Genomic DNA, 14,847 nt, shown 5'->3' with positions numbered 1-14,847 from the left:
TGTGATCAGCTGGTTTTGGTTGTCAGCAGCAAAACTGGTTGATCCACCCTGAGACGGTGCTATTTAAGAGACTGAGCTGAATACAGCTCCTCAGACTGAGGAAGTCTCTCGGATGAGAGACGAAACGTTTCTACATTTTTTTGTTGATTTGCTTTGTTTTGTTTTTTTTGAATGTCCAGAGGACCAGATTTAACTTTTTTAGATACTGTATTTGTATTTAGCTAAAAGTAACAAAGCTTTTACTAAAAGTAGCTAAAACTATCCAGCATTAAATTCCGCAGAAGTTGGATAAAAGCTAAAGTAGCAAAATTTTGTTTAGAGGTTAAAAATAACAAAGGGTTAGCTAAAAGCTAAAAATAGCAAATTGCAAGTTAGCTAAAGGCATCAAAAGAAAGCTAGAAGCTAAAGTAAAAAGCTAGCTAAACTAGCAGAATTATAGTTAAAACAAACAGGAAAATGTTTAGCTAAAAATTATCTAAAGCCTAAAAGTAGAAAAGATGAGCTAATGCATCAACATTTAAGCTAGAAGCTACAAGTAGCCAAAGGCTAGCTGATAAGTAGCACAACACAGCTAACAGTAGCACAAGATTATTTACAACCTAAAAGTAACAAAAGTCAAGTTAGAAGCTAAAACTAGCTAAAGGCTAGCTAAAATCTAGAATCAACGTTTACAGATTAAAATAACTTGAGTCTGAATATAAGCCGAAGAATCTTTTCTCACCATGTTTAAGCCCATCTCCAGCCTGTCAGTTCTACCCACAACTTTAATGAAATCTCTTCTGAATTTCATCTGGACCTTAAAGAAAAAATAATTTGATTGACACGCTGCTGTCATGTGGTCCCACAGATGGGAGCAGAAGGGTCACCGTGTTGTTCCTGAAGGACAGAACTCAGACGCCCTATGAGGAAAAAGTTTTCTCTAAGGACAAAGTTTTGTAGAGAACGACGAGTGCTGAAGCAGCTTTCCACGGTGCCACGACTGTACAGAGTCTGCAGGTACTGCAGGGAGACGGCCGCCAAGTTCAGCTGCACAACTTGCTGCTACAAGACACAAATTTATCATCGTATAGGTGGAATGCATACCACCCGCTATCCTGCATGACAGAAGTTTAAACAAAGACTGTGATCTGTTGGTGCTTAGAGTACGAGTTAGGAATGACTCTCAGCTACCACCACACCAGACTGAAGCTTAATATATTTAAATCTTGTGTCAGCCGACCCCACATTGCTGTTTTGGGACCTACAGCAGGGTACAGACCCCAACTTTGGTAACCATCTGAGACTTTGTTGGACTAACCTGAAGTGTCCTGGTCTGTTTCAGACCCAGAGTGTCTGGACCAGTTTACCAGCCAGGTCAAAGATGGACTGCTGGGTCTTCATGGACTTTCCTACACATAAATTCTGCAGAGAAAACTTAAAGGTCCCCAATCCTGAGAATTGACCCCCTTGAAGAAAGCAAATGTATTATTATGGATGATGGATGAACAGGATGAATAGTTAGTTGGATGATGGATGGATGGATGAACATGATGAATAGTTGGTTGGATGATGGATATATGGATAATGGATAGAATGATGGATGAACAGGATGCTGGATGGATGAAAGATGGATGAATGGATGGTTGGATAGAGGGACAGATGGTTGGTTAGATGGATGTTGGATGAATGCTGGATGAATGGATGGATTGATGATGGTTGGATGTACAGTTGGATGAATTTACCTTCTGTAATATGGAGATTTCTGCCCATATCCGGTCAACAACCATCAATGTAAATGACTCACAGTCATGCGATAACAACGATGTCACATTACTGTACCTGCCCGGGTACAGTTAATAAAATAATCAAGGGTAAAAGCTCCACCCGCCTTCAGAGAGCCGTGACCGCGTGCGAAGTGTCCTGTCCACGTGTCCTCTTCGGACAGCAGCCGAATGTCCCAGCTGGGTGAAGCTGACACCCCACCTGAATGTGCCTCATGTCCCTCAGTCCTCCGCTCTATCTGTGGCCTCCAGAGACGCGCACCGCTGCGTCAGCGGATTCCACCACAAAGTGCGTCATCCAAGCAGTTACAGAACCTGTGAGCGGAAAGATGAATTAGATTTGGTGAATTTTTTGGTGAATCTCCAGTCATCACTCAGCATGAAGTATGACAACCTGACTGTAAACCACAAGAAGCTGGAGTTCAATAGTTCAGTAAGCTGCCACGATGAGAAGAAACAAAAGTAAAACCTCCTCCCGGAAGTTCCTTCCTACTCTCCACATGATTTTCTCCTGCAGAAATTTGATGGTAACATCTACAAGTTTTTGAGAAGAAGAAGACGGACTCAGCTCTCCTCCTGCTGTGAGACAAACATGGTGAAAATACTTCTCACGCTTCTGCTGCTCATATTACTCACAGGTAAGACACTATTCTTTTATATAATATAATATAATACAGCACAGTATTATAGTAAAATATATTACAGAATATATAAATATTATTTAATAAATTATAATTATTTATTTAATTTCCCTCTGGGATTTATAAAGTATTTTTGAAAAACATTATAGTACAGTGTTGTATAGTATAGTATAGTATAGTATAGTATAGTATAGTATAGTATAGTATAGTATAGTATAGTATAGTATAGTATAGTATAGTATAGTATAGTATAGTATTCATTCAACCTTTATTTAGACAGCTTAATCCCACTGAGCCTTGGGGACTCATTTACAAGAGAGACCTGATAATAATATTAGAGAATAGTATAGTATAGTACACTACAGTACATTATAATATAGTTCTGTATAATTTGTAGAACAGTATAGTACATCAAATTACTGTACCGTATAGTATATTACAGCTGTGGCTGAGTGGTTTGAGAGGTCGTCCTCCAATGGCAGAGTTGGGGGTTCGATTCCACCAGCAGTCACATGCTGAAGTATCCCTGTATGGGCAAGACATTGAACCCCCCACTGCCTTAGATGTTTGTCTTTGAGTATCTTGACAAGATAGAAAGGCACTACAGTATATAAGTACAGTCCAGTTATGATATAGTACAATACAATATAGTATACAAAGTATTAAAATACAGTACAGTATAGTACATCATACCATACAGCATAGTATATTAGTTCAGTATAGTATATCATAGTACAATGCAGTATAGTACATCATATCATCCATCCATTATCTTCTGCTTGGTCCGAAGTCAGGTCGCGGGGGCATCATCTTGAGCAGGGAGGTCCAGACACTCTCTCCACAGCCTCCTCTTCCAGCTCTTCTGGGAGGACACCAAGGTGTTCCCAGGCCAACCGAGAGACATAGTCTCTACAGCTTGTCCTGAGTCTTCCCCGGGGTCTCCTCTCAGTCGGCCATGCCTGAAGCACCTCCTTAGGGAGGCGCCCAGGGAGCATCCTTACCAGATACCCGAACCACATCAACTGGCTCTTCTCAATGTGGAGGAGCAGCAGTTTTATTCGGAGTCCCTCCTGGATAATTGAACTTCTCGCCCTATCTCTAAGGGAGAGTCCAGCTACCCTGCAGAGGAAACTCATTTCAACCGCCTGTATCCATGATCTCATTCTTTCGGTCACTACCCAGAGTTCATGATCATAAGGTGAGGGAACGTCAACCAACTGGTAAACAGAGAGCTTTGCCTTACAGCTCAGCAGATGTTGCATCAATCAATCTGTCAATCTCAAGCTCAGTTCTTCCCTCACTCATGAACAAAACCCCGACATACTTGAACTCCCCCACTCGAGGCAGAACCTCACCCTCGACCTGAAGAGAGCAATCCACACTTTTCAGACTGAGGACCATGGCCTCAGGTTTGGAGGTGCTGATTCTCATCCCCGCTGCTTCACGCTCGGCTGCAAGCTTTTTAACTACCTCGAGGCTCAGCGACCTCAGCCGTGGTTATGGACAGAACAAACCTGAAGTCCTCAAACTCAGCTTCCTCCATGGAAGACATGCAGGTGGGATTGAGAAGGTCTGAGAAGTATTCCTTCCAGCTACCAACAACATCCCTGGCTGAAGTCAACAGCACCCCACCTTCATTGAACACTGTGTTAGTAAAGCGCTGCGTTCCCTTCCTCAGCTGCTTGATGGTTTGCCAGAATCTCCTTGGAACCTCTCATACCTCTCATACCATACAGCATAGTACATCATAGTACATCACAGTACATCACAGTATACAGCATAGTACTTTAAAGAGAGACAACAGTGGAAAGGAGCAGGAAGTGATCATGTTTATCACTTTAACGTTTTCACACAGCTCTCCTGGTATTTAGCTCATTTTAAAGGAAGACGACATCTTTGTTAATCTTTCTGGAATAAAGGTCACCTGGGGGGGGGGGGGGGGGGGGGTGCACCGATAAATCGGCCGACTGATTTATCGACCCCCATTTCCTTAATTTTGGGAAATCGGCCGATACTTATATGAGAAACCGATTTTACCATTTTTTTAGTTTTAACAACAATTGTCTGAACTTCTTTTATATTTCAGAGCACTAACTCATGGCAAGTTAAAACAAGATTGTATTGTTTCTAGGATATTGTTCAAGGGTATGTTTTTCAGTCAAATAAAATTGGAAAATTGGAGGTGCTTTGTGACCTTATAACACCTGACAGTGTCGCTTAGAAAACAAAATCGGTATTGGCAGCTCAGACTTTGTGGGAGATAAGCATCTCCACCCAGCTGTCCTCTGGCACCGTCATTCTACAAACCGTGACACCAAAGCATCTAAAACACACCATTCAAATGACAACGACAGAGTCAAATAAGGAACGATGACGTGTACAATAAAATAATGTACAATACATACACATAACAATGTGTCAGGAGGCAGATCACTACTTTTTGTCTGTCTAAGCAGATCTCACTTGTAAATGAGTCTTCGAGGTTCAATGTGATTTATCTGTCTAAATAAAGGTTGAATGAAAAAGATAAAAAAAAGTAATATATTTCAATCAGTAAATTACATTTTTAAGGATTAGGCTACAAGAAGCTTCATCAAGACATGTGCACCCAAAGTGTTACAAGCTTATCGTTGTTTAAATAATTCACACCCTTCAGTTCTCTTATTCCACTTCCTCTGTAGATTTTGCAAACACTGCAGGATCTGTGGGTAAAAACATACCGGTACATCAGAATGAATGATTTATTGGCTGCACAACTGAATTCAACTCTAATTATTGGGATATTTGCTTTGCACACCTCAGTCTGCTTAGACCATCCATCACTGCTGAACGTCTCTGTTTAGACTTATAATCTCCAAGAAAATAACGTGATTAGAGTGCTTCTGCTGTCTGTCAGTGTTTAACTCTAAAAACAACAAAAGATTACAAAAAGGCTCCTGGGGTCACATCACCTGCTTTATTTGGTTTTATTCTCTAAAGTTCAATAACAGAGAAATAACCCAATGTTCTCGTCAGAGCATCTCTGTAACACTTCACTTTGTTTACAGCTTTAAAACTGAGGTTAAATGAGGACAATGTGGGATTTAAAGGACTTCTTAAAGTTTGTTGGTTTGTCTTACTGTCTTCAGAACACAAACCTGTTTTGTCTTGTTTTTTTGAGTCACCTCGCATCAGCCACTCAGCAGCCAAAGGTTTAAATTTCGGCTGACCGTTTAAACAGCGATTCTTTAATTAGCAGCAGTAGATATCCTGATTATAATACCGACATATCAGTGAATATATTTGGTCATTTTGACAAAATAAAGCCATCTAAACTCTGTGACTGTCTCTCTTGCAGCTGTGTGCTCGCTGAGACCAAAGGTGGTATACAAAAAGGCAGGCGAGATGGTGGTTCTGCACTGCCCTGTGTGTACTGAAGGCACACCTTTATGGACCGGTGACACATTGACTCAGACCAACAACAGGTCCGAATCAGCTGATCCGAGTCATATGGGCGTGTTGATTCATGGACAGAGCCTTGTGATTCTCAACGTTTCTGTGAACCATCGGGGGAAATACTCGTGTTCTCTTGGGTAAGACACACCCTCATGAACTTCTGACACACAAACAGCTCAGCAGGAAATTTTCTCTTTCGTGGAAACAGAAGTTTTCTGTCATCTTGTCAGAATGGAACTTGGAATGCCAAGTTCCATTCTGACTTCTTCTGTCATAACTGCTAATTTGTCTGCCTCTACCGCTCCTCTGTCTTGTGGTGTGCCGCAGGGCTCTATTCTTGGCATCTTCTTTTCTTATTTTATATGCTGCCACTTGGATCACTTAAAGCCAGACATCATGTTTCTTGCTATGCAGATGACTTACAGATTTATTTGTCCATTAAGCCTAAAGATAGTAAGTATCCTGATGCATGCTCAATAATCCAGGTAGAAAAATCCAAAAAAGTTCAATCTGGTCCTCTGGACATTCAATGAATGGATGTCCAGATGTCCAGTCCTTTGAATGTCCAGATGACCAGATTGAACTTTTTTGGATAAAGATAGTAAGGTTCAAACTTCCTTTCTTGATCGTATTGACAACATTAAATGGTGGCCTCACCAAAAATTCCAGTGTTTAAATCAAAGAAAGACAGCGTGCACCCTTTTGGTTATGATGCTCCTTGTAACTTTGGTGCTCTGAGATCTAAGTTGAGACCCACAGTCAAAAACTTGGGGGTGACAAGGATTTGAAATTTGATCAACATTTAGCCTCTGTAGTCAAGGTTGTTTTTATCATTGATGTCTTTAGCCAATGTTCAGCCTTTTGGTAATCATCCTGACCTGGAAAAGACCACTCAGGCTTTTATCAATTCAAGGTTTTCCTACAGTAATGCTCTTATGTTGGAACCTCCCAGTCCTCCTTCAGGGGTCCTCGACTTTTTACAAGAACGTTTAACATTCCCTGACTTGAGCACATCACATGTTTTATTCTTACTCCGTTGACTTCCAGTCAATTGTATTTTAAGCTCTTATTGTTTACTTTTAAAGCTCTTAATGGTCTTGGTCCACCTTAATTAGAAATGAGTGTCATTGAGCATCCATGAGCATGTGAGAACATTAGAATTCAGGTCTCTCTTGTAAATGAGTCCTCGAGGCTCAATGGGATTTACCTGTCTAAATAAACGTTGAATGAATGAGAATCAACTAACACATCTTTACTATATGTTCCAAGGTTCTATAATAAATGTTGGGGTGACCACCGGACCTTTTCAATTGCTGCACCCAGACTGTGAAACCAACCTCAGGACTTGCACTCCATCACTGACCTGAGCCTTTTTAAAGTTAATCTTAAAGCCTTTAGATACTGCGTGGCACTCTTGCATTTTGGATTTTTTTAAATGTTCATTTTAACTTTTGTACTGTAAAGTACTTTAATCACCTTTTGGTTGTTGTAAAGTGTTCCATAAATAAATGCTGATTGATGCTAACTGAGTTACTTCATTAGTTAAAGCTTTCCAGTCCTAGATTTGACTCTTTTCAGCCTTCAGGTAGCTCAGGGGTCTTGTAAACCTGCAGGTTCTAGCCCAGGTTGCGTCAGGAAGAACATCCGGTGCCAAATCCTTCATGTGAGTTTTTTCAATCCCTGCAGGAGGGAACAGCCGAAAGAAAAACACCAAGACTCATCACCAACACAAAGACAGAGCATTAAAAAAATGTACATGAACGCTTTAACTAATGCAGTGCAGTGGGCGATATCCACTCCTTCAAAGACTTTAATTTAAATTTGCATTCACAATTTGATGTCTAATTTAGATCAAAATTGATCTAATTTATAAGCTTATATCAAATGTTGGCATGTGCAGTTGTGTGATGACTTTGGTGTTGCTGTCTAAGAACGATTTTTGATCTCAAGATGATTTTTCTGGTTAGAGAAAGAGAATATTCAGAAAACACAGGAAACCTTTGCCTTAAGCTTGTATCTCACTGGGATTAAATTGTTGGCAACTAGGTGGCAAATGGAATTCATGAGAGTCTCAAAAATGTTCCCAAAATCTTTGTGGGAATTCTCAATTTCCTTGCAAGAGTCACAGAGGCATGCATTTTTTAACTTAAGAGGTTTGTGCAACTATTTTTTTCATTAAAATAGTTACAGTTCTTTGTTCTGTTGCGTGCATCTCAAACTGTTTTTAGCTTTCTTATAGAGTCTCAAACTCATCCTGAACCAGTTTCATACCCTTCTCAATTTTGTTAAACTTGTATCAAACCGTTCTTAACTTTGTTGCAAAGTTTCAATCTTGTCTCTAACCTTTCTTTAACCCTTCCTAACTTTGCTGTAGGTGTCTTTAACCCATTTGAAACTCATCTCAAACCCTTCTTAACTTTGTCACGGTGTCTCAAACTTTCTCAAACCCATCTTAACTTTGTTGCAGGGTCTCAAACTCATCTGGAACTTCAACCTTTCTTGCACCCTTCTTAATTTACTTGCAGTTGTCTCAAACTTGTCTTATTTTTATTTAACATTTTCAAAAAACCCTTCAAGCCCATCTCATACTCTTCTCAATTTTGTTAAGGGGTTCTCAAACTTGTATCAAACCCTTCTTAACTTTGTTGCAAAGTCTTAGACCTTTCTTTTACCCTTCATAATTTTGTGGAGGATGTCTTAAACCCATTTGAAACTCATCTCAAACACTTCTTAACTTTGTCAGTTTGTCTCAAACATTCTCGATCCCTTCTAATAACCTTAATGTTTTTTGTTGACATCTCAAACTCACCTCAAACTCCCATAACCTATAATACAGACAAACTAGCCAAACAAATTCAAAATAAACAATTTGAAAACTGTAAGTTATATTTCACATCATTTTAAATTTCATTTTAAAATCCTGTCACATGTGAAACACAAACTGACTGACAGCCTTTGTTCCTTTTCCTTCATAATTATTGGTGCGCAAATTCAACATTACATTTTTTGCTTTTAATATTTTCCCTGTCATGGCAGGAATGCCAGCAGCCCGTTCTGGTTCCAGCTGAGAGTGTACACCACCCACTGCAGCGAGTATGAAAAGAGGAGTCGGTACCTCACAACTTGTTACACTCAGGAGCCCTGCAGGTTGTTCTGTCCTGCCAAGAACATCCCGGCTGAAGACACACCCAACATCACCACCAAAGGCATCACATGGCACCAGGTACTAAAAAGAAGCACATTTATGGTTTAATACACTTTTTCCATGTTGCTGAAAACCTTTCTGCAGAAGGGTGAAACATCACCAACAAATAGTTTCTTCTCGAGTGCGGAGGTTAAAGACAGCGGCGTCTACATCTGCACCAGATCTTACTTTTATGACGCTCACATCTACAACACCAGCTTTACGGTCGAACTTGATGTCCAGCCAAGCAGTAAGAAAAAAATACATATTTCAATAATTTACTGTCAGTAAAGTTCACGTGTTTAAAGAAATGTTCTTTATGTTTCTACAGAGCAGCACGGACAATCACTGATTCTGTCACCAAAGCCAAACGACGTATTTCATGTAATTTTAGGTGAGTTCTTCTTTTAGAGTCAAACTAGCAGTGCATTGCATGATCGCCCGCTGCCAGGAAAGGTGGACGATCATGTCTGTGTCTGTTAGCAAAAAATCTCCTTAAACTCTGAACAGATTTGAATTAAATTCAAGTTATCACTCGATGTGCAGCTACAAATTACTGGAGTCATCCCCAGTCAAAATGGCCGTCACAGCTAATCAGCTGTAGCAAATACAAAATGGCTACCACTGAGTCAGTTTTACAGACGTTGAACTATGACATGGTGTGGTAGTAGCTGAAAGTCATCCCAAGTCCTTCTTGCTACAGTGTTGTTAATGTTAGCTGTTATTGATGGGTCATATATTCACTATGGGCTTGTCAGACTCAAACTAACCTCTGCTGACATCATCTTCAGCTACGGGTACTCAGAGGGTACAAACTTCATTACATCATATTAGCCACCTTTTTGATATTTTACCTTTAGCATGTTTAGCAAATTGTAGTTTGATCCTTTTAACTTTAGCTTCCTTTTTCTAGTTTTAGTAAGTAATAGCTCCTTTTTGCATCTGCGTTGCAAATTGTAGCTACTTCTGTAGTTTTTCTATTAATTACCTTCTTTTAGAAAGTATTTTTAGCTAATTCTAGTATATTTTATGCTAATTTTAGCTACTTTTGCACACATTTTAGTTTTAATTCAATTCGGTTATGTTAAAGCCTGACAGAAGTCCTTTCACGACACTGCACAAAAACATTCACATACATTTTAAAAGCCACTTAGTTCAGGAAGCAGATTGTGTTGAATCTTCATTTCGTCGCAGTCTCCTGAGCAAACACAAAGGAGACAGTGGAAAGGAAAAACTCCCTTTTTATAGGAAGAAACCTCCAGCAGACCCAAGCTCAGGATGAGCGGCCATCTGCTTCGACAGGTGGGAGTTTGAGAGGAAGTAGAAACAAACAAACAGAATGTTAAGTCCAGCATCTGTTGTAAAACTTTTTGCTATTAATTTGATCATTGAAGCATCGGTTTGGTCAATTTTAGCCACCATTTTGCTAGTTCATTCATTTGTTTTGCTCAGTGTAGCTGATTTGATCATGTTAGCATGCATTTTTTAATTTTTTGTAGCTTTAGCTTCTATTTTGTTAATATTAGCTACCTTTTGACTAATTTAGCTTTTGGCATCTGTTTAGCAGATTTTAGCTGTAGCATCTGCTTTGCAAACTGTAGCTACTGTTTCTCTAGTTTTAGCGCTTGTTTCCTTCTTTGAGCTACTATTTTATTAATTCTAGCATCTGATTTACAAATTTTAGCTCAGAATAAAAAAAAAATCCCTTTTAAAAGTGAGTTTTTCCTTTCCACTGTTGCTTTTGAGCTTGCTCAGGATGGGAAACTGTGATGAAGTGAAGATTCAACGAGTCTGCTGCTTCCTTAGATGGAGACCTTTAATTGGCTTTTCTATGTATGTGAAAGTTTCTGAGACAACTTTGTTGTGAATTGGCACTATATAAATAAACTGAATTGAATTTTAGCATCTGTTTTGCTAGTTTTAGCTGTAGCATTTGTGTGGTTCATTTTAACTTGAACTACCCAGTTTCAGCTCCTTTTATCACCACCAGCTCCGAGCGTTCACAGATCTTTGTTTGAAACTTTGCGAGGCGGCGGGTGATATGCATTCCTTTAAGGAACTCTGTGGTTTCATCTCTGATGGAACAAATGAAGACTTTTTGTTCTTCAGGCTCCACGGCAGTGATACGATGTGACACTGTCGTGTCTTCAGACTTTGACGAGGTTTTCTGGCTGAGCGAGACGTCATTTGTGGAAATGGACGACAGCTTCCCGGTGTTCTACAACTATTCCAGGTAATGAAACTAAACATCATCCCTCAGCCTGCAGAGACTACAAATCTGTCTGGATTTTATCCTTTCAGGACAAAAACCTCAGCTGAAACGAAAATGACGGCATCTTTGGTGTTCAGAAAAGTGTCCGAAGAAGATCTGCTGAAGAACTACACCTGCAAGCTGGAATCAAACCATCAACCCTCCACCTCTGTCACAGTCACAATCAGGCGAAAAGGTTGATACGAACAGGAGTATATTTTTTAGCTTTTAGCATCCTTAAGCTAGAAATAAAACCAAACAAGATCAAGTACTTTTTGTGATAAAATTGAGAGCTAAACGACAGCTAAAGAACCTGAGAGAAGCTAAAACATGTTGTTAAAGTCATAACAAACAGAACTGAAGCAAAAAGTAGCAACAATGTAGCTAAAATTGGCAGAATGGGAAAAAATGATCAAATTTGCAATATAGTAGCTAGAAGCTAAAAGTAGCTAAACAATATCCAAAAGATAAGGGGACCAGACGTCCCCGATTTCCAGGGACAGTCCCCGTTTTGGATGACCTGTCCCCAGTTAAATCTGTCCCCGGAAATGTCCCCGATTTTAACGTTTTATGAATCAGAATAAAATGTTTTGTGTAGACTTATTACAGCAGCCAGGTAGAAAGCATGAGTGAGTGAATATGTGGCGCATAACAAAAGTTATTACTGTACTGTAGCTGGTCGCGCTGCTGTAACGTTACAGACAGAAGAAGAAGAAGAAGAGCCGAGCACGCCGCCTTTAAACAGAAGAAAAAGAAGGAAAAAGCGCAGCGTGAGCTTGTCATCATCAGTTGTCCTGTGCACCGATTTATTTAGTTTGAACTGGGCTGATCCTAGCCGTGATGAACGTTTGGGTCGTGGCAGGAAATGTTTCCAGTGTTGTCAGCTGTGTCCAGGTGAAAAAAAATAGGGCTGAGGTGTGTTTGTTTGAACGTATATAGTTCCTCAGTGACAACAAAAAAGGTTAAATCATGTCCAACAATTTTCAGTCAGGTCGTCTGGACAGTTTCTTTTATTTGTGCTGAAACGTTTCACCTTCCATCCAGAAACTTCATCAGTCAAGGAAACACACAACACAAACACAAATCTGATTCTTCCCCCAACAGCTTACTCCAAAGTGGAACAAACCAGTTATGTTGGTACTAAGATGGTGTCTTTGGCACGCCCCCTCCTCTGGTGCCGGCCCTCTTCCTTATCAACAGTCATGTCAGACTGGTTCAAAACAAAGTTGGTAAGCTGTTGAGAGAAGAATCAGTTTTGTGTTGTGTGTTTCCTTGACTGATGAAGCCTTCTGGATGGAAGATGAAACATTTCAGCACCAAAAAAAAAAAGCAACATGATGTGATTTTTCACAGTGATTATTCTGGTTAGAGATTCACAAGTCTAACAGCCTCAGGGTAGAAGCTGTTCCTCAGTCTAGTGGTTCTACACTTAATGCTCCTCAACCTCCTTCCTGAGGGGAGCGGGGCAAAAAGTGTGTGTGCTGGGTGAGTGGGGTCCTTCGTGATGCAGGTGGCCCTCTTCCTGAATCTGGAGTTGTAGATGTCTGTGATGGTGGGGAGGCTGACTCAAACATCTTCTGTGCAGCCTTCACCACTCTCTACAGAGCTTTTCTTTCTGCAGCTGTGCAGCCTCCATGCCACACGTTGATGTTGGAGCACAGGATGCTCTCCACTGCACATGTAGAAGGAGGTGAGGACTGAGCTTCCCAGACCAGCTCGTCTCATCCGCCTGAGGACGTAGAGTCTCTGATGAGCTTTCTTGATCAGGCTGGTGGTGTTGTTGCTCCAGCTGAGGTTGTCATTAAGGTGCACACCCAAGTACTTGTAGCATCATCTGATTAAATGTGCATTTATTCTGTTCTATGAGCTTGGAGCTCCAAATAAATGTAGTTTTTTGCTAAATGTAGGATTTTTAGCATTTCAATAGCGAAGGAAACTAGTTAAATAATTAGAGGCAGTTATTCTAGTGACAAGATGAAATGAGTGAAAGAGCAAATAAAAAGAATAGATAGCATATTACTAAACTATGTCTTCTTCCTTATGTTTTAATTATTTCACTTTACTATTGTCTGTGGGGAGTGGTGGTGCAGAGGTTAGAAAACATGGGCCTGTGGTCAGAAGATTTCCGAGTACCATTAAATACCAAATATAAAGAGTAACTTAAAGCAGTAAAACAGTAACTAACATCTAACACTAGAAAAACTCTAGCTAAGAGATATAAATAGTAGAACAACAACTAAAAGCTAAAAGGAAAGACACGCTTGATAAAATATAAAAGTAGTAGAATGGATGGCTAAAACCTAAAAGTAGAAAAAGGGCTTCAAGCTAAAAGCAAGTAATACTAGTTTAAAGCTAAAAGTAGTTTGACTGCACCAGACGTTTCTCTAGACAGGAGAACATTCATCTTCAAATGTTTGTCTCCTCCAGCTGTTTATCCGTCTCCTCCAGTGTTTGTCCGTTTCCTCCAGCTGTTTATCCGTCTCCTCCAGTGTTTGTCAGTTTCCTCCAGCTGTTTATCCATCTCCTCCAGCTGTTTATCTGTCTCCTCCAGCTGTTTATCCATCTCCTCCAGCTGTTTATCCATCTCCTCCAGCTGTTTATCTGTCTCCTCCAGCTGTTTGTTCTTCTCCTTCAGCTGTTTGTTCTTCTTCTTCAGCTGTTTGTTCTTCTTCTTCAGCTGTTATTCCATCTCCTTAAGCTGATCCGGTCTCATCTTCTTCTACAGCTGCTGTAAAACTTGCCTCTCGCCTTCGGGTCTCTCTCTATCGCCGTGGCAGCAGCTCGAGTTCTCCAGATCCTGGTTCTGGGTCTCAGCTACAGAACAAAATGACTCCTGTGGAGAACCGGACCTGCTAGACCTTCACTGGACCTCCGGCTGTGCGAGCGTCGATCTCGTGTGGAGCTCCACATCAGTCACCTGTCTCAGGTGGACTCCAGTGAACTTCAGGAGTCCTGCAGGACGGACAGATTGGGTCAGCAGTAATGAGGCTGTTGATCCGGGTATTTTACTTAAAATCATTAAATCTTCATTCTGCGTTATGTCATGGATTGAAAAGGTTTTATAACTTTTTATTTGTATTTTTTAATTTATAATTTCCTTTACTCTGTGTTTTTTTTATTGTTTTGTCTTTTTGTTTATTTTTTTTAAACTTCATATGTTGTTGACAGTTTTATTCTTCCGCAAGAAAAAAGCCACAAAAATGTGTTAATTTAAGAAACTGATGACTGATGTGGTCCATCTGCTGCATCTGTATGAAAAACAACACATGTTTGTTTTCTGTCTTCTTGTGGACAAAACTCCTTTTTTTTCTTCAGAGAAATTTCTTAAAAATTAATTTTAATAAAACTAAATCTGTAATATCCTGATGCATGCTCAACCTGTAATATAAATAAATGTAAATCTGTAATATAATGAAGCCGTTACTTTTTATTTTATGCTCATTAAATAACTTCAGCTGTGTGACACTCAAAGTAAAAACATGAGGTTGTTTTTGTTTTTGTTGTGAAAACAACAGGAAGTCAAAGCTGCAGCCGTTATCAGCTGGTATAGTCTGTTATTGGATATCAGCTGTTTTC

At 39.9% G+C, this 14,847-nt stretch overlaps 1 protein-coding gene across 1 annotated transcript in view; it reads left to right on the top strand.

Annotated features, from left to right (window-relative positions):
- LOC119425605 overlaps nt 1–11,472 on the top strand; it is a 49,146-nt gene extending 37,674 nt beyond the window's left edge. The window contains exons 3-11 of the mRNA XM_037693141.1: nt 1,925–2,049; nt 2,128–2,193; nt 2,278–2,398; nt 5,739–5,973; nt 8,873–9,059; nt 9,126–9,270; nt 9,352–9,414; nt 11,130–11,253; nt 11,322–11,472. Of these exons, the coding sequence (XP_037549069.1) occupies nt 1,925–2,049; nt 2,128–2,193; nt 2,278–2,398; nt 5,739–5,973; nt 8,873–9,059; nt 9,126–9,270; nt 9,352–9,414; nt 11,130–11,253; nt 11,322–11,472 (1,217 nt within the window). The remainder of the gene's footprint in view (nt 1–1,924; nt 2,050–2,127; nt 2,194–2,277; nt 2,399–5,738; nt 5,974–8,872; nt 9,060–9,125; nt 9,271–9,351; nt 9,415–11,129; nt 11,254–11,321) is intronic.
- Nucleotides 11,473–14,847: the final 3,375 nt, after the last annotated feature.

This window comes from Nematolebias whitei, chromosome 2, assembly GCF_014905685.2.
Source record: "Nematolebias whitei isolate Nwh7 chromosome 2, NemWhi1, whole genome shotgun sequence".
Lineage (NCBI taxonomy): Eukaryota > Metazoa > Chordata > Actinopteri > Cyprinodontiformes > Rivulidae > Nematolebias > Nematolebias whitei.
This window is presented reverse-complemented; position numbering and strand designations above follow the sequence as displayed.